At 42.7% G+C, this 26,091-nt stretch overlaps 1 protein-coding gene across 5 annotated transcripts in view; it reads left to right on the plus strand.

Moving 5' to 3' along the window:
- The window catches only part of axdnd1 (axonemal dynein light chain domain containing 1), a 179,924-nt gene that overhangs the window by 140,411 nt on the left and 13,422 nt on the right, over positions 1-26,091 (plus strand). For 4 of the 5 annotated variants that reach the window (XR_015758172.1, XM_043699575.2, XM_043699576.2 and 1 more), the window contains exons 23-27: positions 7,703-7,807; positions 15,934-15,966; positions 21,996-22,100; positions 24,281-24,409; positions 25,617-25,708. Coding sequence is in view for 4 of the 5 variants with exons in the window: in XM_043699575.2 (XP_043555510.2) it covers positions 7,703-7,807; positions 15,934-15,966; positions 21,996-22,100; positions 24,281-24,409; positions 25,617-25,708 (464 nt within the window). In the remaining variant the exon portion in view is untranslated. The remainder of the gene's footprint in view (positions 1-7,702; positions 7,808-15,933; positions 15,967-21,995; positions 22,101-24,280; positions 24,410-25,616; positions 25,709-26,091) is intronic. The other variant, XM_087990761.1, reaches the window with a different exon arrangement.

Raw genomic sequence — 26,091 nt, forward strand, 5'->3', positions numbered from 1 at the left:
ACCCTGTGGCTTCTGCACCTTTCCAAAATCTGTTTCCCAATCTGTTTCTCCACATCTCTGCTGCTATTGGGGGGCCTATAGTAAACACCCAACAAGGTGACTGCACCTTTCCTATTTCTGACTTCAGTCCATACTACCTCCAGAGGCAGATCCCCCTCAAACTTCCTTTCTGCAGCCGTTATACCATTTCTAATTAGCAATGCCACCCCCCCTCCTTTTTTCCCACCCTCCCTAATCTTACTGAAACACCTGTAACCAGGAACCTCCAACAGCCATTCCTGTCCCACATCTATCCACGTTTCCGTGATGGCCACAACATCGTAGTCCCAGGTACCGATCCACGCCTTAAGTTCACCCACCTTATTTCTGATACTCCTTGCGTTGAAGTATACGCACTTGAGCCCATCTCTGTGTCCGCAAGTAGTCCCTGTCAGTGCTACCTTCTCCACAGCCTCCCTACAGTCTTGGGCATCCTGACAAACAGCTAACCTACTTGCTGGACTACAAGTCCGGATCCCATCCCCCTGCCAAATTAGTTTAAACCCCCCCGAAGAGTGCTAGCAAACCTACCCCCCAGGATATTGGTGCCCTTCTGGTTCAGGTGCAACCCCGTCCTGTTTGTACAGGTCCCACCTTCCCCAGAATGCAGTCCAATTGTCCAAATATCTGAAGCCCTCCTTCCTACACCAGCCTTGCAGCCACGTGTTCAACTGCACTCTCTCCCTATTCTTTGCCTCACTGTCACGTGGCACCGGCAACAACCCAGAGATGACGACTCTGTCTGTCCTAGCTTTTAGCTTCCAGCCTAACTCCTTGAGCTCTTGAATGACCTCCCCACCCCTCTTCCTACCTATGTCGTTGGTGCCAATGTGCACCACGACTTCTGGCTGCACACCCTCCCCCTTAAGGATTCTGAAGACACGGTCTGAGACGTCTTGGACCCTAGCACCCGGGAGGCAACAAACCATCCGTGAGTCTCGCCCATGTCCACAGAACCGCCTGTCCGTCCCTCTAACTAGAGAGTCCCCTATAACTAGCGCTCTCCTCCTCGCCCCCTTTCCCTTCTATGCCCCCTTGTAATACCCAACTCCATACGCGGGAAAAGGTTCACACTGTCAACCCTATCTAACCCCCTAATCATCTTGTACACCTCAATCAAGTCACCCCTAAACCTTCTTTTCTCTAATGAAAACAGCAACCTCTTTCAATTTGGTCTATTGCATTCGTTGCTCCCAGTGTGGTCTCCTCTATATCAGGAAGACAAGACGTCGACTGGGTGATTGCTTTGCTGAGCACATTCGGTCTGTACGCAATCAGGTCCCGGACCTTCCCGTGGCTTGCCACTTCAACACACAATCCTGCTCCCATGCCCACATGTCTGTCCTTGGCCTGCTGCAATGTTCCAGTGAAGCTCAACGCAAACTGGAGGAACAGCATCTCATCTTCCAACTCGGCACGTTACAGCCTGCCGGTCTCAACATTGAATTCAACAATTTCAGACAATTATCTCATCTCGACCCCTCTGTTTTCATTCTGCTCTGTAATTTTATTTCATTGACCTTTTTTTTATATTTTTTTCACTGTTCTGTACCTCTTATTTCTTGAATGTCTCTCTTTCTCTCGCTCCCCCCCTCTCATCACCTTTTTCCTCTCCTCTTCCCCCTTTGCTACTATTCTCCCCTGTTTTCCATTTTGCCTCTGCTTCACCATCCCCCCATCCTCCACATATTTTGTCACATAGCACTGGCTTCAGGCTTGGTCATTCACAGCTCCTAATCTCCCTATAATCTCTCTATGCACTGTCATTATCACCTCTTTATTGCTACCTTTGCTTCTGGAGCCATGACTCACCTTCTCTCAGCCTAGTATAAATACCTTCCTACTTGAAACGTCAGCTCTTTTCTCTCCTTACAGATGCTGCCAGACCTGCTGACATTTTCCAGCATTTTCTCTTTGGTTTCAGATTCCAGCATCTGCAGTAATTTGCTTTTTTTTCCCTATAACTACCAGTCTTTCCTTTCACCCTAACAGGAATATACTGTCTCTGGGCTCTCGTTATCTAATTTCTGAAGGCTTTCCATTTTCCGTCCGTCCCTTTATGTGCGAACATCTGCCCCAATCAGCTTTTGAAAGTTCTTGCCTAATACCATCAAAATTATTCTTCCACCAATTTGGAATTTCAACTTTTAGATTTGGTCCATTCTTTTCCATCACTATTTTAGATCTAATAGAGTTATGGTCATTGGCCCCAAAGTGCTCCCCCATTGACACTTCAGTCACTTGCCCTGCCTTATTCCCAAGAGTAGGTCAAGTTTTGCACCTTCTCTCGAATCAGAAAATTTTCCTGTACACACTTCACAAATTCCTCTCCATCCATACCCTTAAAACTATGGCAGACCCAGTCTATGTTTGGAAAGTTAAAATCCCCTACCATAACCACCCTATTTATTTCCCTTGGTCCCATCCCCCTACCTCACTAGTTTTAAATTCTCCTGAGCAGCTCTAGCAAATCTCCCTGCCAGTATATTAGTCCCCTTCCAATTCAGTTGCAATCCGTCCTTCTTGTACAGGTCACTTCTACCCCAGAAGGGCTTCCAATTATCCAAAAATGTGAATTCTTCTCCCATACACCAGCTCCTCAGCCATGCATTCATCTGCTCTATCCTCCTTCCCCACCCTCACTAGCTCGCAGCACCAGGAGTAATCCAGATATTACTACTCTCAAGGATCTCCTTTTTAAATTCCTGCCTAACTCTCTATATTTTCCCTTCAGCATCTCATCCTTTTCCCTTCCTATGTCATTGGACCTTTTGCTGGTCCCTCTCCCCTTTGAGAACATTCTACACCCGCTCTGAGACATCCTTGATCCTGGCACCAGGGAGAAAAGACACCATTCTGATTTTTCGCTGCTGGCCACAGAAATGTCTGTTCATACCTTGGACTGGAGAGTCCCCTAACACAATTGATCTCTTGGAATCTGACATGCCCAGTATGTTTCATATGAAAAGGTACCTTTGTTAGAAAGTGTATCCTAATTTCTTGGGTCTCTCTCGATGGCAGTTGCTCTGTCTCCAATTTCCAAAATTTCTGCATTTTTATATCCTCAATATCAGATCGTTTCATTAGTTCAATGATGGCAAAATAACAAGTTCAAACTCGGTTGGGTTTTAGTATCCTGTGACATAATTTAAACTGGTTAAATTTGAATTGTTGTCAGAAGAGCAACCAAAATTCAGGTATCCATTTCACAGCCAAATGTTACATTTTTTCAATTTTCCAGTACACTATGGGACTGCCATCTAGTCATATCACAGGTGCTTGTAAGCTCTCAGTTCAGAACAGCATTCACTCTCTCTTAAAGGTATAGTACATGCCTTCAACTTCATATTATATGTTCTCATGCTGGTTTAAAATCCACTTTGCAAGTGCAAGATTTTAAAGAGGAGAAAGTGAGGTCTGCAGATGCTGGAGATCAAAGTTGAAACTTTATTGCTGGAACAGCACAGCAGGTCAGGCAGCATCCAGGGAACAGGAGATTCGACGTTTCGGGCACAGAAGCTTCTTCAGGAATGAGCAGAGAGTGTTCAGCAGGAGAAGATAAAAGGTAGGGAGGAGGGACTTGGAGGAGGGGCGTTGGAAATGTGATAGGTGGAAGAGGTCAAGGTGAGGGTGATAGGTCGGAGTAGGATGGAGGCGGAGAGGTCAAGAAGAAGACTGCAGGTCAGGAAGGCAGTGCCGGGCTGGAGGGATTCGGCTGAGACAAGGTGGGGGGAGGGGGGATGAAGAAACTGGTGAAGTCCAAGTTCATCCCCTTTGGTTGGAGGGTTCCCAGTCGGAAGATAAGACGCTCCTCCTCCGACCGTCGCGTTGTTGTGGTTTGGCGGTGAATGAGTCCAATGACCTGCATATCCTCGGTGGAGTGGGAGGGGGAGTTGAAATGCTGTGCTACAGGGTGGTCGGGTTGGTTCGTCCGGGTGGCCCACAGGTGCTCTCTGAATCGCTCCGCAAGTAGGCGGCCTGTCTCCCCAATATAGAGGAGGCCACACCGGCTGCAGCGGATGCAGTAGATGATGTGGGTGGAGGTGCAGGTGAATCTGTGGCGGATATGGAAGTTTCCTTTGGGGCCTTGGAGAGAAGTGAGGGGGGAGGTGTGGGCGCAAGTGTTGCACCTCCTGCGGTTGCAGGGGAAGGTGCCGGGAGTGGAGGTTGGGTCGGTGGGGGGTGTGGATCTGACAAGGGAGTCGTGGAGGGAGTGGTCTCTACGGAAAGCTGATAGGGGAGGGGAGGGAAATATATCCTTGGTGCTGGGGTCTGTTTGGAGGTGGCGGAAGTGACGGCGGATGATGCGCTGTACATGGAGATTGGTGGGGTGGTAGGTGAGGACCAGTGGGGTTCTGTCCTGGTGGCAGTTGGAGGGGCGGGACTCAAGGGCGGAGGAGCGGGAAGTGGAGGAGATGCGGTGGAGGGCACCGTCGACCACGTCGGGGGGGAAATTGCGGTCCTTGAAGAAGGAGGCCATCTGTGTTGTACGTATTTTGAACTGGTCCTCCTGGGAGCAGATGCGGCGGACACGAAGGAATTGGGAGAATGGGATGGCGTTTTTACAGGGGGCAGGATGGGAGGAGGTGTAGTCCAGGTAGCTGTGGGAGTCGGTTGGTTTGTAGTAGATGTCCGTGTTGATTCGGTCGCCTGAGATAGAAACAGAAAGGTCTAGGAAGGGGAGGGAGGAGTCCGAGACTGTCCAGGTGAATTTGAGGTTGGGGTGGAAGGTGTTAGTGTAGTGGATGAACTGTTCAACCTCCTCGTGGGAGCACGAGGTAGCGCCGATACAGTCATCAATGTAGCGAAGGAAAAGATGGGGGGTGGGGCCAGTGTAGTTGCGGAAGATGGATTGTTCCACATACCCTACGAAGAGGCAGGCATAGCCGGGGCCCATGCGGGTGCCCATGGCTACTCCTTTTGTTTGGAGAAAGTGGGAGGATTGGAAAGAAAAGTTGGTCAGGGTGAGGACCAGTTCGGTCAGTCGAAGGAGGGTGTCGGTGGAAGGGTACTGGGTGGTACGGCGGGAAAGGAAGAAGCGGAGTGCTTTGAGTCCTTCGTGATGGGGGATGGAAGTGTACAGGGACTGGATGTCCATGGTGAAAATAAGGCGTTGGGGACCGGGGAAGGGGAAATCCTGGAGGAGGTGGAGGGCGTGGGTGGTGTCACGAACGTAGGTGGGGAGTTCTTGGACTAATGGGGACAGGACCGTGTCGAGTATGCCGAGATGAGTTCGGTTGGGCAGGAGCAGGCTGAGACGATGGGTCGTCCGGGGCAGTCAGGTTTGTGGATTTTGGGCAGGAGGTAGAAACGGGCGGTGCGGGGTTGTGGGACTATGAGGTTGGAGGCGGTGGATGGGAGATTTTAAAGAAGTTTGTACTACCCCAAAAACAGCTGGCCAAATTGTGGTTGAAGCTCCCAAGGTCCCTGCTGCTTGTGCTGAAGTTATCTCTGGAATGTCAGGCCCTCTTATTCGTGGGATCCCTTCAAATCCACTTCTCTGGATCATCCCTCAGTGCAGTGGCATGGTAACTGACATGCAGATTCCTCCTATGTAGTTACAGCAATCTGAAACAGCAATGTCATTAGCATAATTCAGTTACACCATGTGAGTTTTCTGTCCCAGGAAAAGGTGTTACTAAAGACAATGTATTGGATATTGTAATTTCCCTATTGATTGAGCCCGACCCGAGGAGTCAGGCTGTCTCAACCGAACCTCTGATCTATTGGTTCATCCAAGACCTTGCAGCATTGTCTCATCAATTCAATACAGTCAATCAAGATAAATGGCTTGCATATCTGTCTGGCCTGATCCAATTTGGCAGGGAATTCTGCAAGCTTTGTGGCTGGCTTACTACCTTTGTTCCTATCCCAGCATGAAGTTCAATTGACCAATGTTACTTCTTGTGTCTTAGAAGAGCTGTTGTTTTGTTTAGAAAGGATATTCCACTGTTTACATATGTAATGCACAAACATCAATGGAGGTAGAGAGCGGAAAATAGGCCATTTTCCCAACTGTCTTTTGCTGCTTCTCTGACCTTTCCTCATCCATAAGGTTAGAAATGGGGATGTTTGCTGGTGATTGCACAATATTCACCATCATTTGTGACTCAAAAAGAGAAATTGCTGGAAAATCTCGGGTCTGGCAGTATGTGTGGAGAGAAATCAGAGTTAACATTTTGCGTCCAGTGATCCTTCCTTTGTCCAGATCACAAAGGATAAGGTGGTCTTACTGAAAATTATACAATTGGGACACAGCCTAAGAGTGAAGGGACGAGCCTTTGCAACTGAGATGAGGATTTTCTTCAGCCAGAGGATGGTGATTCTATGGAACTCATGGCGGCAGAGGGCTGTGGAGGCCAAGTCATCAAATGAATTTGGACAGAGATGGATAGGTTCTTGATTAGTAAGGGTATCAAGGACCTCCTATGTCTTATGGAGATCCAGTGAAAATAAGCTCAGAATGTCAAACCTCCTCCGAATTTCCTGCAAACGATTTGCATCCTTCCTTAATTATGGGGACAAAAACTGCATGGGTTACTTTAGAGAAACATAAACAGAAATTGCTGCCAAAACCCCACAGGTCTGATAGCATCTGTGGACAGAAAAGAATTCATGTTTCGAGTCCTGTAATCCTTTTTCATAACTAAAGAACTGGAGAAGGGCACAGGCCTCAAAATGTTAACTCTGTTTTCCTGCCACAGTTGCTGCAAAATTTGCTAATTTTCTCCAGGAATTTCTGTCTTTTTTTTTGTTTCCCGATTTCCAGCATCTGTAGTTCTGTGTTTTATTTCAGGTTACTTGAGATGTGGTCCCATCAATACCCTGTAGAACTCAGACATGCCATATTTAGTGTTATGATTTGAATAATCTAGTTTTGATTATTGGTCTCTATCAGAAAATAGCTTAAACTTCTGGAAGAACACACTGCTTAAGCCCATTATTGTAACATTTTTGTGTCCTATGCTAAATATTTGTTTTAACTTTCATAAATGAGACAAACAATGGTAAATTGCCATTTTTATTCTAGAAATCAGTATTGAGCTGAAACTGCTCCAAATGCTTCTCATTTTGGACTATTACAATTGCCAACAGAACAATATTTGTACAATAAACTTGATCTAGATTTTAACCGCTGAAATGGAAGTTCAATATTATTAACTGACTGTGCTATTCTGTAGCAGATGTGCTTTGAAACACTGTTAAGACATGTAAGGCACTAAGAGCAAAACTTTCTTTTTTCATCTAAACATCATTGATGGACATGCCGCAAAATGATTCTAAGTAGATACCTTTGGCATCCAGATTATCTTACTATTGCAAAGCACTCAGCAATTTTCTCTTAATATACACATCTCTGAATTTCTTCTCTAATTCCTGTGTAATCATATGGCTGTATTTTTCTTTGGCTAATTTAAACAGAAAAGTGGATGTGGATTCTTGTCTACTTTTCCATTAAAACCAGGAAATGTTGAAAACCCTAATTATTTATTCAATGTTTTTGATGCATTCTTTCCTTCATGCTCCAGCTGTCAACTTTATATTGATAAACGTAATATGTCTGGGAGAAGTTCACCTATTTCTGATTTTATGTTGTTCTGTGCTGCATAGTTTTCAGCTATGATTGTTATAAGAATATTCTCATTTTTCCCTTTTATTGCAGGGTTCACCCACTGAAATACTTGGCATGCCTGACTCTGATCTATCTGTGCTAATACCAGGAGAAACAGAAAGTGATGATGGACCAAAAACCATTGCATCCTTCCAGGTTAAATCAAGTGACATATGCTTTTTCTTAAGGGCGAGTTACTGCTTCAGTAGAAAAGATGTATCACTAATCATTTATTAGCTCTACAATTATTCTAAAAAAATATTATTAGTGGATTGTTCCACAGTGCCATTGCAAAGTCAGAGGAATGCTATTCTATTTATTTTCAAACAGTGTATAGTTATGTGTGCCAAAAGAATTCCCTAAATTCTAATGTTTACCAATATGTTGTCATAAAGCACTCTTCTTCTCAACCTCTCCCCTCACCTGAGGCATGGTGAACCTCAGGTTAAATCATCGCTAGCCATCTTTGTCTGATGAGAGAGCAGCCATACGTTCTGGTAAGACTGTGGCAAATATGGAATTATATTGTTGAACTACTCTGGTCCATTTGGAAGTTTATCCATGAGTCATCGAGTTTTTTAATAAAAGTGGAGGGGTGTGGGGATGAGGTAGTGACAGTGACATAACATAACTACATTTGGTCCTGTATTCACTGATGCCCATGCACACTTTCCAGAAGTGGTTTAGTGGATCAGAATGGAATTAAAGCATTGTGTTCTGCTCTTTCCTCCTTTGACTAGCTCCTCTCTGTCTTGGTGTTGACAACATTTGGAGTATGTTAGTTGGTGTTAATTGCCTCATTTAAGATTTTCTGTTTAGTATCGATGAAATGTCAGTAGCCAGTCCAACTATGGAGTCAGCACAGCCTTTTGTCCTATACGTTGCTTTGCAATTGAGCTTTAGGAAAATGCCTTTCATGAGTGGTACTGCAACTACCAGATCAGTTGAGACCATCGAACTCAAATTTAGGATCTTGTATTATGGTCTTGATGAGCTACTGAAGTAACCTATAACAAATTATGGTGGTTACCTTTGTTTTTCACTCATAACCAGTAGTATTTAGACTGAAATTTCAAAAAGTAATCTTGCTTTGAATATTTGAAAAGCTTTTTGCTCCTATTCTTTAAGTCCTGAATGAATTTATGGAATTCATTTGGGAGTGGGTATTGGAAGTGCGTTAGTACAATTCTGCTGAAGGTTTTGGGGATGCTAGGCAAGTTGACAAAGAAGTGACAAATGAAATACAATGTGGGCAAGTGTGAGCTTATGCACTTGGTAGGAAGAATAGAGGCTAAGACTATTTTCTAAACAGGAAAAGTCTTTGGAAATCTGAGACGCAAAGGGACTTAGGAATCCTAGTTCAGTATTCTCTAACATGTGGGCGGCACGGTGGCACAGTGGTTAGCACACTGCTGCCTCACAGCGCCAGAGATCCGGGTTCAATTCCCGCCTCAGGCGACTGACTGTGTGGAGTTTGCACGTTCTCCCCGTATCTGTGTGGGTTTCCTCCGGGTGCTCCGGTTTCCTCCCACAGTCCAAAGATGTGCAGGTCAGGTAAATTGGCCATGCTAAATTGCCCGTAGTGTTAGGTAAGGGGTAAATACAGGGGAATGGGTGGGTTGCGCTTCGGCGGGGCAGTGTGGACTTGTTGGGCCGAAGGGCCTGTTTCCATACTGTAAGTAATCTAATCTAAAACATGTAGTTTCAGTTGGTGGCTAGGAGGGCAAATGCAATGTTGCCAATCATACCAAGAGGGCAGAAAACAAGTACAGAAATATACTGCTGCGGCTGTACAAGATTCTGGTCAGACTGCAGTTTTTTTTAAAATTAGAATTCCTACAGTGTGGAAACAGGCCCTTCGGCCCAACAAGTCCACACCAACCCTCCAAAAAGTAACCCACCCAGACCCATTCCCCTACTACTCAACTCTACCCCTAATTGATGCACCTAACCTACACATCCTTGAACACAATGGGCAATTTAGCATGGCAAATTCACCTAATCTACACATCTTTGGATTGTGGGAGGAAACCGGAGCACCCAGAGGAAACCCACACAGACACGGGGAGAATGTGCAAACTCCAAACAGACAGTCGCCCAAGGTGGGAACGAACCCAAGTTCCTGGTACTGTGTGGCAGCAATGCTAACCACTGAGCCACCATGCTGCTCCTGGCCATGTACCTGAAGAAAGATGTGCTGGCCCAGAAGAGGTTTACCAGAACGATCCTGGCATGAAAGGCTTGCCATATGAAGAGCAATTGAAAACTCCCAATTTATACTTGGTGGAGTTTAGAAAGATGAGAAGGGATCTTATTGAAACTTACAGGATACTGAAAGGCCTGGATAGAGTGTAGGTGGAGAAGATCTTTCCACTAATATGAGAGAACTGGACCCAGGGACACAGCCTTAGAATGAAGAGTCGATCCTTTAGAACTGAGATGAGGAAGAATGTTTTGATTCAGAGGGTTGTGAATGTGTGGAACTCATTGCTTCAGAAGGCTATTACAGAAATATGGCAAAGGGAGGGACAAGACTGGTAGCTTAATGTGCCAGGGTGCTTTAGGTGGGACAGAAGTGGTGGAAAGAGGGGAGGGGGAATTGCATTTTGATTAAGGCAAGTATCACAGCAGTAGTCAGGTATGAAATAACTGAAGGATCATCCAGTGAATCTTTGTGGGTGGAGCTAAGAAATAAGAAGGGGATGGTGATGTTTTTGGGATTATACTATAGTCCCCCAAATAGTCAACGGGAATTACATGAACAAGTATCCTGGGAGACTGGGGAGACTTGCAGGAGCAATAAGGTTGTCATAGTAGGGGATTTTAATTTTTGTAACATAGACTGGGACTGCCAGAGCGTTAAGGACTTAGAAGGGGTGGAATTTGTTAAGTGCATTCAGGAAAGTTTCCTCAAGCAGTACATAGAGGGTCCTACTTGGGAAAGGGCAAATCTCAACCTATTCTTGGGAATTAGGACAGAACAGATGATGGAGATGACAGTGGGGGAGCACTTTGGGACCAGTGACTACAGTTCTGTTATTTTTAAAATAGTTATGGAGAGGGACAAAACTGGTCCACAAGTTCAAGTTCTAAACTGGGGCAAGGCAAATTTTGATGGAATGAGACAGGAGCTTGTCAGGGTTGATTGGACTGGTTTATTTAAAGGCAAAGGGACCTCTGGAAAATGAGAAGCCTTTAAAAGTGAGATAGCTAGAGTTCAAGGTCTATATGTTCTTGTGAGGGTGAAGGGCAAAATTGGCAGGAATAGGGTTTGCTGGATGACATGAGATATTGAGGCTTTGACCAGAAAAAAGGAGGAGGTTTGGCTCAGGTTTAAGCAGCTGGGATCAAGGGAATCCCTGGAGGTATACAGGAGTTTACTGAAGAAGGAAATCAGGAGGGTGAAAAGGGGGCATGTGATAACTTTGGCTGAGAAGATTAGAGTGAATCCATAGAGATTCTTGAAGTTTTTAAAGGAAAAAGAATAATTAGAGTGAGAATAGAGCCCCTCAAAGACCAAAGTGGACATGTATGTGAAGAAATGTGTAAGGTTCTCAATGAATATTTCTCCTTTGTGTTTCCCATGGAAAAAGACATGAAGATTTGGGAACTTGGGGAAGTTAGTGGTGATATCTTGGGGACAGTCCATTTCACAATAGAGAAAGTGTTGGATGTATTAGAATGTATGAAGGTGGATAAATCTCCTGGTCCTGACCTGATATATCCAAGAACACTGCTAGAGGCGAGAGAAGAAATTGTGGGGACCTTCTGTGATATATTTGCATCATTGTTAGTCACGGGTGAGGTCCCAGAAGACTGAAGGGTAGGGAATGTTGTGCCATTATTCAAGAAGGGCTGCAAAGAAAAGCCTGGGAACTATAGACTAGTAACCTAACATCTGTGGGAGATAGGTTACTTGAGAAGATTCTGAGGGATATGATATATATGTATTTGGAAAGACAGGGTTTTATTCGGAGTAATCAGCATGGCTTTGTGAGTGGGAGATCTTACCTCACAAATTTGTTAGAGTGCTTTGGTGAAGTGACCAAGAAGGTTGATATGGGCAGGGCAGTAGATATAGTCTATATGGATTTCAGTAAGGCCTTTGATAAGGTTTCACACAATAGGCTGCTCTGGGAGGTTAAATCGCATGGAATCCAGGACAAGTTGGCAAATTAGATACACAATTGGCTTGATGGTAAGAAGCAGATGGTAATAGTGGAAGGATGCTTGTCAGGCTGGAGGCCTGTGATTAGTGGAGTGCCTTGGTGCTGAGCCCATTACTGTTTGTTATGTATATCAATGATTTGGATGAGAATGTACAAGGCATGATTAGTAAATTTGCCAATGACACTAAAATAGGCGATATCGTGGACGGCTAGGAAGGTTATCAGAAATTGCAGCAGGGCATTGATCAGCTGAGGAAGTTGGCCGAGAAATGGCAAATGGAGTTTAATATAGAAAAGTGTGAGATCTTGCATTTTGGAAAATCAAATCAAGGTAGGAGTTTCAAGGTGAATGTTAGGGCTTTAAGGAGTGTAGTAGAACAGAGGATCTTGGATTTCAGATTCATAATTCTCTGAAAGTGGAGTTACAGGTAGAGAGGGCAGTGACGAGGGCTTTTGGCACACTGGCCTTCATCTGTCAGAGCATTGAGCATAGAAGTTAGGAAGTTATGTTGCAGTTATACAGGACATTAGCGAGGCCACACTTGGAATATTGTGTTCAGTTTTGGTCACCTTGTTATAGGAAGGATGTTTTTAAACTGGAAAGAGTGTAGAAGAACTTTACAAGGATGCTGCCTGGACCGAACGATCTTGAGTTACAGGGAGAGGATGGACAAGCTAGGACTTTTTTCTTTCAAGCATAGGAGACTGAGCAGGGTGAGGACCTTATAGAGGTGTATAAGATCATGAGAGGCATGGATAGGGTGATTACATGCAGTCTTTTTTCCAGGTTTGGGGAATCGAGGCTTAGAGGGCATCAGTTTAAGGTTAGAGGGGAAAGAGTAAAAGGGAACCAGAGGGGCAACTTTTTTAAACAGAGGGTGGGATGCATGTGGAATGAGCTTCCAACAGACATGGTTGAGGTGAGTACATGAACAACATTTAAAAGGTAAATGGACAAATACATGGCTGGAATGGTTAGAAGGATATGGGCCAAGTGCAGGTAAATGGGGTTAGTGTGTACAGACATTTTGGTCAGCACGGTCTTGTTTGGGCCAAAGGGCCTGTCTCCGTGTTAAAAGACTCTATGACATCCACTGGCTCTCCTCTATCTAACTTGATCGTTACCTCCTCAAAGAACTTTAACAGATTTCTCAAGTATGACCTCCCCTTAACAAAGCATTGCTGATTCAGTCCTATGTTACCATGCACTTTGAAGTACTCCCCAGTTCATCCTTAATGATGGAATCTAAAATCTTACCAAAGAGTAAGATCAGGCTAACTGGCCTATAGTTTCCTGTCTTCTGCACCAACCCCACCCCCCCCACCACAAACAGGGATCTAACATTACCATTTTCCAGTCCCAAGTGACCCTCCCTGACTCCAGCAATTTCTGAAGGCTCACCACCAATGCCTCTATAATCTCCTCAACTATCTCCTTCAAACTCTAGGATGTCGTCCACTCTAGGGGTTGACACGGTGGCTCAGTGGTTAGCACTGCCGCCTCACAGCGCCAGGGACCCGGGTTCAATTCCAGCCTTGGGCAACTGTCTGTGAGGAGTTTGCACATTCTCCCTGTGTCTGCGTGGGTTTTCTCCGTGTGCTCTGGTTTTCTCCCCCCCAGTCCAAAGATGTACAGTTCAGGTGGATTGGCCATGCTAAATTGCCCATAGTGTTCAGGGATGTGTAGCTTTGGTGCATTAGTCAGGGATAAATGTAGAGTAATGGGGATTGGATTTGGGTGGGATACTCTTCAGAGGGTTGGTGTGGACTTGCTGGGCTGAAGGGCCTGTTTCCAAACTGTAGGGATTCTAAGATTTGGTCCAAGTGATTTATCCACCTTCAAGCTTTTTAGTTTCCCCAGTGATTTCTCCTTAGTGATAACCACAAAACTCACACTGGCTTCCTGACTATCTTGAAGTTCTGGGATGTTGCTGGTGTCTTCAACTGTGAAAATTGATGTAAAGTACCTATTCAGTTCCTCTGCCATTTCTTTGTTCCACATTACTACTTTTCCAGCCTTATTTTGCATTAGTCCAATGTCTAACCCTCCCTATAAAGCCTTAAGTAATGCATGTTAGCTTTTAGTCAAGCTCTCTTGATTTTGGCTCCTGCTGAAGCATTCATCCAAACAACAACATGGTCAGCATTGGCTGAATGTGGCAATGTTAATTAATACAGGCAAGGTTTGTGAAGATTTGTAACTCAGGTTGAGGTTTAGGGTGTAGGTTTGCTCGCTGAGCTGTAGGTTTGATACCCAGACGTTTCATTATCTGGCTAGGTAACATCATCAGTGGCGACCTCCAAGTGAAGCGAAGCTGTTGTCTCCTGCTTTCTATTTATATCTTTCTCCTGGATGTGGTTCCTGGGGTTTGCAGTGATGTCATTTCCTGTTCGTTTTCTGAGGGGCTGATAGATGGTATCTAGATCTATGTGTTTGTTTATGGCGTTGTGGTTGGAGTGCCAGGCCTCGAGGAATTCTCTGGCATGTCTTTGCTTAGCCTGTCCCAGGATAGATGTGTTGTCCCAGTCGAAATGGTGGGTTTTTTTCATCCGTGTGTAGGGCTACGAGGGAGAGAGGGTCATGTCTTTTTGTGGCTAGCTGGTGTTCGTGTATCCTGGTGGCTAACTTTCTTCCTGTTTGTCCTACGTAGTGTTTGTGGCAGTCCTTGCATGGAATTTTGTAGATGACGTTGGTTTTGTCCACGGTTTGTACTGGATCTTTTAAGTTTGTTAGTTTTTGTTTGAGAGTGTTGGTGGGTTTGTGTGCTATTAGGATTCGAGGAGTCTTAGTAGTCCTTGCTTTTGGAGTTTTCAAATTTGCCAGAGAGTATTAAATAAGATCTGAGGAAATAATTTCTGAGGAAGGATCACCCCACTTGAAATGTTAACTCTGATTTCTTTCCACAGATGCTGCCCGACCTGCAGGGTTTTTCCAGCACTCTCTATTTTTGTTTAAGGTTAAATAAGAGTTCACTGACCATGCAAAGCAGGCTAAAGAATTAATCTGTAATGAATTTGCAAAGGGTTATAGGTCAGATGGATGATTGACCTGAAGGTAATAGATGGAAGATAATGTAGGGAAGTATGAAATTTTGATAGGACAAATGGAAAGCAGGTTTTTTTTAAAAAAAAGTGAGGCACAAGAGTATGTGGGAATCCTTGTACATAATTCAAGGGAAGCTTATTGTGTCAATACAATCAATGGTACATTAGTCTTTATTGCTAAGAGTTTGGAATATGAAAGTAAGAAAGTCTTGCTGTAATTATGTAAGGCTTTGGTGAGACTGCAGATGGAGTATTATATAATGTTTTGCTTTCCTGCAGAAAAACAAATGTGCTTACCTTACTGAGGGGGGTGGCTGTGAAGGTACAGCAGTAGTTTATGAGACTGGTAGGTTGAATGGAGAGCTGTATTGTATATGAGAACGAGCAGAACAATCTTATATTATTGAGAGTTTAGAAGGATCAGAGATGGTCTTGCAGAAATAAATGTACCAAGCAAAGATTGGATGCTGAAGTAGGTAGTAGATGGAGAGAATGCTGTTCAATTGGAGGATTGTAAAGTTTTGGAATTCTCAACTGCAGTAGCTGTGGATGCTCATTGAGCAGATTCAAGGCCAAAATGTTTTGTTCGAAGGAAATTAAGGAACTGTATGGCATAAGGCAGATAAAAGTTGAGCCATGATCATACATAATGACAGAGCAGGTTCAAAGGGAATATGGCCCACTCCTGCTTATATTTCTTGTGTTCTTAAGTCAGACTGAAAGTGAAATAGTATTATAGATGGCAAAATCAACATATATTTGAGAAACTGGAGATTTGTTCTGAGACCTCACCCAGATATTGTAAAGGATACAATAGTTATGGTTGTAAGGTGCCCAGTTGCTATGCATTCTTCTTCCCAAATGCTATACAATGTAATTATGTTTGAAAAAAAGTTGCATGAAACTTGCAGTGTAGGAAAAATTCCTTTTCATAAACTGCTGCCAGCTTGAATTAATACACAGTGAAAAATGTTACTAATTATTATTTGTCCTCTCTGGACTGTTTTTATATTGTAACAACTAATGAGACTATTTTACTCCTCCTCCTCCTCTCTTCATATCTTATAGAAATTGAGCAACATTGACAAATCTGAGACTGAAGTAAGTTTGTCTTAAATTGTATGTTTAATTATAATGTTTATAATGATATCTAGTAGAGGATGTGAAAAGGCTTGCCAGGATCGATGTAATGTCTACTTTACACAATGTATAATATCTTGGTGATTGCCTAGCTGATATGCTACCAAGGTGCGTGTTCCATTGCACGAGTCAAGATTAGAGTGGTGCTGGAAGAGCACAGCAGGTCAGGCAATATCTGGGGAGCAGGAAAAATCGATGTTTTGGACAAAAGCCCTTCATCAGGAATGGTTTCCTGACCTGCTGGGCTTTTCCAGCACCACTCTAATCTTGATTTTAATCGTCAGCATCTGCAGTACCCACTTCTGCCTAGTTCCACTGCATGAGGGGAGTGAGCAGTAGGATGTCTTGTTTGGCACTATAAAATACCTCCCTGGATCACAGTAGTGATGACACTGAATGGTGTCTACAGTACCTCCATGAACAGTGCAGCATAAGAGGTACAGTTTGAGATATCTGACAATGTTAAAACTCACAAACGTTATCATATACCCAATATATTCCACAGTATATTACCTATGAGTTAGCTTGGGATTGATTGGGTCTTTCTGTAAGGCTGTTAGAAAGGCCAAGCTGCCAAATAAATGTGAGAGGGGAGGGGAGCTCAGGAAGTGGGGCTGCTGGATGAGTGATTGAGGGAGAAGTTTGGGAAGAGGGGTTGCTGAGTGAGAGAGTGGTGGAATGTAAGATTGGGAAGGGGGCATTTCTTTGCAGGTGAGGGTGAGTTGTAGATTTGCGTTTATGTATGGGGTGAGGTGGGGCTGAGTGAAAGGCAGGTAGAGAGAGGCTTGACTGAGTTTTCTGTCGACAGGGAATATGAAAAGCCTGGCTGAAACCTGTATGAAGAAATAAAATATTAGCATTTTTAAAAAGTATCTTAAAAGCCCAGATTTTCATATTTAAATGATGTAATTATATATTGACCTAAAATAGTCATTTACAGTAATGAGGCCATTTTGCCCACTAAGTTCATGCCAAATTGCCATGGAGCAGTCAGTCCTCTGAATACTCATCCCAGTACATTTATCTCCCTCAAAGTGGCCATCCACTTTCATTTTCAAATCATTAATTGTTTCCATTTCTCTCACCCTTGTCATTACTACTTGCTGCATATAAAAATACACATTTTCACATTCTACCTGTGCAAAGTTTAATAATTATACTATGCTATCTTGGAGAAAGTGAGGATTGCAGATGCTGGACATCAGAACTGAAAAATATGTTGCTGGAAAAGCGCAGCAGGTCAGACAGCATACAAGGAGCAGGAGAATTGATGTTTCAGGCATAAGCCTTTCTACTATACTATCTTGTTGAGTTTTTTCGCTCTTGGTATCAGGGAATTTTACATGCACAACTGCATTGAATGCTAACCTACTGATGTCATTTCAATGATTTATACAAATGCATTTTTCCAGAATCTTGATAGCGATAGATGGTAAACCAAGAAGAAACAATTATTTCCAATCACTTGAAGCCTAATAACTACACACTTCTGAGTGGCCTAAAGGACTTGTATTTGACTGCAGATCATAAAATGTGTTTTATTTACTTGATTCTGTGTTACAAAAATATCTAACACCTTTTGTTTTGAGCCACTCTCAGCCCTCGATAGCATTTTTTCCACTGTATCTTATGCATAGCCATGGCACATGGTACAGATTCTGTAACATGATACCCATCAGGCACTCAAATGGGCCTGTCCTGTTTCCCTTGGCTCTGTTGTAGACCTCGTAGCACTCTTGTGCATTTCAACCCACCAATGTAAGTCTCCATTCACCTCTTCACAAGAAGGGAATGTACATGTTATATGGTGGGTTCATGCTGAAGGTAAGCCATATAACATGTCTATTTCCTTTGCAATGGAACCATTCCCTCTGTAATATACTGATTCTCTCTTCTACATTCACATTATCTCATTGTCCTTTCTCTGGCTGTTCCCCATGTAAGTCTTCATTCACCTCTTCACTCATTCCATGTGCATTTTCTTCATGAGAAAGTAACTTCAAACAAGCGTACTGCATCCATTGCTCATAATGATCTTCTCTGAACCGGGAAGACCAAATGCAGATCTGCAGATTTGTCAAACATTAGCATCTATCTACAAATGTACCCGAGTTCCTCATTCTTTAAGGTCTCCATCTCACTCCATTCTGTTCTCTGGTCTTATAAACATTTCCAGTGGAGTCCATGCAAGCTGAAGGAAGAGAATCAGATCGTTTTATTAAGCATTTCTCCCCTACTGTATTGACTTGAATTATTTCAAATCTAAACTTCTTTTACACAATGGAGTATGGGGAACGCAGTGTAGCTCAATCAACACTTTGGGCTAGAGAGAAAGGATGGTGATCATGAATTTGGTTACTAATCTGGTGAAGCAGGCTCCACATCTGTTTTTGTCTCTTGCACTTGACTGGATTCTATTCCATATTGCCAGCTTTACCCGATTCCATTTCGTTTCTCTCCACTATCATTTCTATGCTTAAATTTCTTTGTGGATAGGGTCAACCTCTTCCTTGTCCTCAGCCTTGCTATTATGATAGCTCTACCCTCTGTAGAGCTTTACAGCATGGAAAGATGCCTTGGGCTCAATCTGTCCATGTCAATCAACAAGACCCTAACTCTCTAATCCCACTTTCCAGCATGTGTCTTGTTGCCTTTTATGCTATGACATTACATACCATCCTTTCAGGCAGTAAATTCAAATTAACCCCCACCTTTGGGTGAAAAAACCTTTTCCTCAAATCTTGTTTAAACCTCCTGCCCCTTACCTTAAACCTGTTAGCTCCCTTTCTAAGGGGTAAAAACAATGACTGCAGACGCTGGAAACCAGATTCTGGATTAGAGTGGTGCTGGAATGAACTGCTGTGCTTTTCCAGCACCACTCTAATCCAGCTCCCTTTCTAAGTGTTAATTACTTTATTAAGTACTAAGTCTCTTTTACCCTACCTTTTCCCTGCCCCTCATAATTTTGTATAACTCAATCAGGTCGGTGTCACCTCTAAGGGAAACAACCCCAGCCTTTCTACTGTCTCTTCGTAGCTAATATGCTGCATCCTAGACAATATTCTGGTGAATCTCCTCTGCACCCTCTCCAGTACAATCACATCCTCCCTACTGTGCAGTAACCAAAACACTGTGGGATTTTCCTGAGTACATTCCTGTCTCTCTTGTTCTGACTGGTGGTCAACCATTCCTTTTCTGACTGCGTTTCATTCAGCTGCAGGGTAATATTGTCTAAATACATGTAATTGATGTGTAACCCAGCATTGTGGATGTATTGCTGTGCCTCCAAGTGGCACTCGTTCTCTAAAACACAGTGCTCTTGCTGGCCAAACCAGTTGCACTTCCTGCAATTGTGATCATCCAGATTGTCAGGAGTGTGTAAGATTTCCGACATTCTGCAACACACAGGACTGAGGATCTTGCCATACCTCTGATAATTTAGTTCCATTCTAAATTTAAGCCAAGTAGAAAATTGTTTGTTTCTTTTTTTTTAACAAATAGCTAGAACTCCTACCTTTCCTTAGTGCAGCTTTAAATAGTGAAAAGTCAGTTACCTATTACCTATCAGTCACCTCTCTGCTTTGTGCTGACATCATTTTTGTCAGCCATTTTAAATTCTGGCAGGGTTGCACTCATGATTAGCTGCTACTCTGACTAGCTTGACCCCAGCCTCAACCCTTTGGCTTTATTACGTTGTGCTGCTGCTGGTGTTCCAACACGTTCACTCTGCTCAGTTCTCACTGCTGCTCCACTTGACTCTGTCTGGGCCTTGATCCTTCAGTTTTTCTTTAGATGCTCCAATGCTGCTGTTCACCCATGGTTCACTCCATTCCTACTCCTGCTCTGACCGGCTCCATTGCATGATAATCTCTAAATAGAATATAGAACATTACAGCGCAATACAGGCCCTTCGGCCCTCGACGTTGCGCCGACCTGTGAAACCAATCTGAAGCCCATCTATGCTACACTCTTCCATTATGATCAATATGTTAATCCAATGACCATTTAAATACCCTTAAAGTTGGAGTCTTCTACTGGTTCAGGCAGGACGTTCCATATCCTTACTACTCTATGAGTAAAGAACCTACCTCCGACATCAGTCCTATATCTATCATACCTTAATTTCAAGCTATGTCCCCTCGGACTAGCCATCATCATTCATGGAAAAAGGCTCTTACTGTCCATCCAATTTAATCCTCTGATCATCTTGTATGTCACAATTAAGTCACCTCTCAACCTTCTTCTCTGTAATGAAAACAGCCTCAAGTCCCTCAGCCATTCCCCATAAGACCTAAATAGGATACCTTTTCTCCATTTATGCATTATTATCCTGCTGCCCCTGCAAGGTAAAAGGGGAAGGTTGTTACTGCACTGTTGTCCTCCATGGCCAATGGCATCCACTCCAGTTCATTGCAGAGATTATATTTCAATGCTGACAGGTCCTTAACAGCAAAATGACTCAGAACCATTCTAAGTACCCTTAAAGTGTGCTATAACTCTTCAGTTGGTATGTCTGACGCAGTGGTGGTTGCTATGGTGAGATTAAGACATGCATAAGCTTGGATCTGCTGGCCTGTGTTCCTGTCGCCCACTGCTAATAATTGACAAATTTGTCTCTGTATCAATTAAAAGGTCACTCAGTCAAAATCTGGGCTCATTTCTGTTTTGCTTCTAGAGATGGGATTCGCAAATAATCTCAACGTCCATTCTCTGCTGACATGCTTTCTGTATGTCGCTCAGCTGGGTTGCGTTTTTCATTTAAATGCTTTATAGGCATGCCGTTATTCTATTCCAGACACTCCCATGCATTATTTAATCCATCACCATCTCTTTCAATTATTCCTTCACACAGGGTATGGGTATTGGTAACTGGACCAGCATTTATTGTCTGTCCATGATTGAAGGTGTTGGTGAGCTGCTTTCTTGAACCACTGCAGTCCATGTGGTGTGGTACACTCACATGCACTTATGGAGAGAGTTCCAGGATTTTGACCCAGCCACAGGAATGGTTATAAAGTTCCAAGTCAGGATGTTGTGCAGTTTGCAGGGAAACTTGAAGGTTGTGGTGCTCCCTTAGGTCATAAAGGTCACATGTTTGGAAACTTTATAAACACTGTTCAACCGTAAATTTTCTGCATTCCTTTGAAAGGTCTAAACGTAGAAATGTAACTTGTCTGTTCTTTCTCCCAGATACTGACAAACCTATTATTTATTGTCAGCAATTTTTCTTTATGTTTTCAGATTCAGATTTTGTTTTATGTTTGTATTAACTCTGTGGGCAGGTTTAGCTTTCTTTGATCACTGTTATATCATTCATATGCTTCTACAATATAAATTGGGGTAGGCAAAGCAATTTTATTTTTCAAAAATGAATAGTGTTTGGATTAGTTTGTAGTTGATTACTTGCTTTCTAGTGAAATTTTAGGTGCAATTGGTTTTCTTGAAAAATATTTTATGGTTTAGCCACATTTATTTGTGGTTATTTTCTCGTTATCCAGTGAATTGCGACATGTTCTTTGATAGGTGCTTTTAATCAGCCTGTTTGGATAAGTTAGAATATGTGTTTGGGGAATATGGTAGTTGAACCTGGACCTCCATCCAGAGACACTACCACTGCACCACAAGGACCCTCTGGTGTTTTTTTCCTCTGCATATTAGCAATGGAGCGTTTAAGTCAGGCATCATAAGTAATTGAAAAGGAAGCGGCTTTCTGAAACAATCAGAATCAGATGAGATGGCAGTGAAGTGTCATACTTTTTGAAAGTTTAATATAGATAAGAGTTTAAATTATATAGATCAGTTAGCTACCTGGCATTGCACTGTATAAAGGAAATTGTTTTATGCATAACTTGAATTCATATAACAAATGTTTCCTGGAGAACTGTTGTTGAATTATGTCTGTTGTTCTGTGTCCCTCGTTGCTATATATTTGACAGTGACAGTTAATGAGAATGCTGTGTAATTAACCATTCTACTTTTCCTTGTATCAGATGCCAGGTGTTCACATTGTCAGTGATACCAGTGTGACTGAAGAAAGCTTATCATTGTCAAAATCAAGAAGTCCACAAGAAACTGAAGGAACAAAAGATGTTGAGGTTTTATAAAATCTTAAACATTTTCTTTCAGATATCATTATGTCTTAGATAATTCTGCAAAAATGCAGCTCCATAGTACCCACATTTTAGCTGGCTACATTGCCAGTTTGTGCGTAAATGATGTTGGTGCATTCTGTGCACAGATCCAGTGCAATTCATGGCAGTAGCCATTGTGGTGAGGACTGTAGCATTATTGTTCGAGCACATACCTGCAAAGTAGTGAGACTTATTTTACATCATGTACTTTTTTGACCCAAATGTTCCAGCAAATGCCCTTCTTAAAAGCACACAGCATAAAATGCGTTCAGCAGCAGGAAGGAAATCCCCCATGTGCTATTTGAAGCAATCGTCAACTAATTTAAGCTAATTGCTAATTGACTTCTATTGAGGTTGCTGTGTTTGTGAAAGTGCTATAAGGTTTTTTTAAACATAAATTTGAAGCCTGAGGGGAATAATGTTGCATGTGATGAGGGCTTTGGTTGTGACCAGTTTGTCAGAGGGCCTTGTGCAGAGATTGAAACCTGTACTGTTGAGCATAAAAGTGGTGACCAGCTTTATCAGGACATTTGTGAACACAACCGTGATGCAGTGTTTGGTGACCAATGTCTCAGCTTCCATTGTGGCACAAGCAGATTCCACCGAATGCCGAGAAGGTCATACTTCCCAGCAGTCTCATCAACTAAAGCATTGTTTTAGACTACTGTTTTTATTTGTGTAGCAAAACACCTTCCATTGTATGCCTGTTGTACACAAATATGTATACATGGGTTTTAGTCTGGAATCATCAGCATATAATTAGCTGATGTCTCTAATTGTTCAGCGACCAACCTTTTGTTTGCTGTGGTAACTTCAATGCACCTAGCACAGTGCAGAAGGAAGGCATCGAGGCCACTGCAAAAGCACTTGAATTGAGCTGCATGAATCTCTGGCTTTGGCTGCACATATGTTGGGGTAGTAGAATCCCTTTCAGTTACAGTATGGAGTTGCGTGAATGGGGGTGTGTTGTATATTTGATACCTGGAATACTTGAAAGGCTGTGCAGTCAATCCATCTGCTTCTGTCTGACAAGAGAGAATGAAATGTAGTTAAAAATTTCAATGATTAGGCAGGTTCAGTGGAAGGCAAACTGAGATGTTGCAAAAATCCCCCAGTTCTTCCTCAAAGAAGCTAAATACAAAATACAGAGGAACCTCAATTATCCGGCATTCGATTATCCGAATTTCAGATTATCTGGCAAGATCGCAAGGTCCTGATGCTTGGCTAAATTATGTTATCTGGCATTTGATTATCTGGCATTCCATTAACTGAACGAAATACTCCCCACCCATGTCCTTCGGATAATCGAGGTTCCACTGTACTTATGACCAAGGTCACATCCAAAGTCACTGGCAATACTGTCACTGAGTTTGCAGGTACAATTACAGCAGGTAGCATATTTCACTGAGAATGTCCTTACTGAAGTGTAAATGTCATGTGCATTATTCCTTAATGAGGTTTAGCTCCCTGAAAAAATTGGGTAGATGTGGCCTCCTGCGAAAAGCCCTTCAATCCCCTCTTCTCCCTCTTCCCTCTCCCAAAAACCTGCCTTGGTCTACACGACCTTTGTTCATTCTTAAAACTTGCTGTATTTCATGAAGAATGGTAACTATTACACCTATTTCTGTGAGCAACTGGCAATTTTAATCTACTATACATCTGAATTAAAGCAACAGATAGCATTAAAAATCTTCAGCAACTAAACTGCAGGCATTAAATGGTTCACTTAAAAACATGGGTGGTGTTAGTGGATCCTTCTTGGTGCTGAATAGGTTTACATTGTGCAAAATTAAGTTAAGCTGCAGTGTTGATCAAAATGACACAGCTGATACTAAATCAGCATTGTGTGTTTAATGTAGTTATGAAACTGCCTGCTCTGCATACATCTTGTAGCCATGTGCTGTTTGCATGCTGACATCCTCACCAATGTGATGCTTGACACAATTCACCCCAGAAGTATGCATAAGAGGTGCAAGTGTCACTTTGGAAACTAAACAGCATCCATAGTGCACAATAAAAGGTGCTACCAATCGGAAGTTCATGTCACTAACCTATTTCATATGTCTCATCCGTTTAATTAGCACATAAAGAAAGGTTTAGGACAAAAAACTCTTGAGTTCTAACAATTGAATCATTTTGTGTAGGATCAAAGTCCTGGAATGGTTGAAAGTCAATTAGGTCATAGTTATGAAAAATCCATCCTGAAATTTATCGGTGATGATACTAACATCCATGAAAGAGACCTGAAAGAAACTCCTGTTCCTCTGTTAAAGGTCAGAACTTAAATATTACTATTCACACTGATCATGTTTGTAAAAAAGCTTAAAGCAGAACTAAGCTGTGTATACTAAGGAGGTTTTAGTTTCCTCTTTGAGCCAATCGCAGCCAGAATTATGTGGTGCAATTTATATTAACGTCCATAAGTTAATAACAGGAGTAGGGCATTCAACCCTCCAGTTTGTTCCAACTTTCATTTTGATCCTGCTGATCTGTATCTTAAAGTAAGAGCAGAAGTAGGCCATTCAGCCCATTGAGTCTGCCCTGCCAGTCATTATGTTTGCGACTAAATGCCTTCTACATAGCCAATCTCCATATTACTGTGTACCACTGGAAAACAGAAATCTGTCAATTTCTACCATAAACATACTCACCACTGAATCTCCATAGCCCTCTGTGGTAGAGCACTCCAAAGGTTCACAATCCTAACAGTAAAAAAAACTCTCCTCGTCTTGGACCCAAGTGGTATCCCCTGATTCTAGACTCCAAAACCGGGGTAACATCTTACCAGTCTATTCCTTTAAGTATTTTGTAAGTTTGAATGAAATTACCTCTCATTCATTGAAACTCTACAGAACATGGACTCACTTTGCCCAGTCTCTCTTCATAGGATAGTGCCTCTAACCAGGAACAAGTCTAGTGAATCTTTGTTGCATTCCGTCTATGGTAATGACATAAGGAGACTAAAGTCTGCACACTACTCCAGATGCAGTCTAACCCAGCTCCTATATGGTTAAAGAAAGTCCATATGCTTGGTCAGTTTTCTCAGTTGGCTGGGTGGCTGGTTTGTGTTGCAAAATGATGCCAACAATGTGAGTTCATTTCCCACACTGGCCGAGATTATCATGAATATCCTACCTTCCCAACCTCATCCTTCACCTGAAGCTTGGTAACCCTTGAGTTAAACTCACCTACAGTTGTCTGTCTTTCTAATGAAAAAGCAGCCCTGTGATTCTCTGGGCCTATGGCAACATTTTTTTAATATGCTTGCCTTGATTCTGTGATTCTCCCATACTTGACTAATAAAGACTAGCGAAAATAAAATCAGTCTTTTCTTGATTGCGTGCAGGCTGTGAAGAGAGTCAGACTTCACTTCATGTTGTACAAAAATGTACCTACCTAATATTGGTCTAATACTTTATGTTTAACTTTCAATGTCTTGAAGGTATCTCCTATGTGTCTAATACTGTAGTTTGATTTCAGGTTGGTATTGAAGCTGTTGTTCCTAAAAACCCCAAGTCAAAGAAGGCATTTGAGGCACTAACTGCTATGGGAATATTACAGCAGCAACTTGTGTGAGTAGCTGAGTACAATTGTCTTGAATTCATCTTGATTCTGAACTGAATTAATTTTCACGTGCTGCATTGTTTAACCAATTATTTCAGATGGAATGTCACAAAAGTGTAATCACAGGCAATGTTTAACTCAAGCAAATTGGCATAAATTTGTAGGTGATGGGGTTCTGGTGCCAGATCTAGAAGTAGGCAGCATTGTATAAGGCAGAAGCAGCTGAGTGAACAAATTACATGTTGGGCAGCCAATTAATGAAGCAGAGTTGCAAGGCCCATTCAATCAACTGATTTTTGGGGGTAGTAGGAAGGAACGCAGAAATTACAAGTTGCTGCCATTTTTAAGCATCAGCCAGACCTACGTGGACGTTTTATTCTCAAACTATTCT

This window comes from Chiloscyllium plagiosum, unplaced genomic scaffold (assembly GCF_037043375.1).
Source record: "Chiloscyllium plagiosum isolate Xiang-an unplaced genomic scaffold, Cpla_swu_hap1 HiC_scaffold_9, whole genome shotgun sequence".
Taxonomy (NCBI): domain Eukaryota; kingdom Metazoa; phylum Chordata; class Chondrichthyes; order Orectolobiformes; family Hemiscylliidae; genus Chiloscyllium; species Chiloscyllium plagiosum.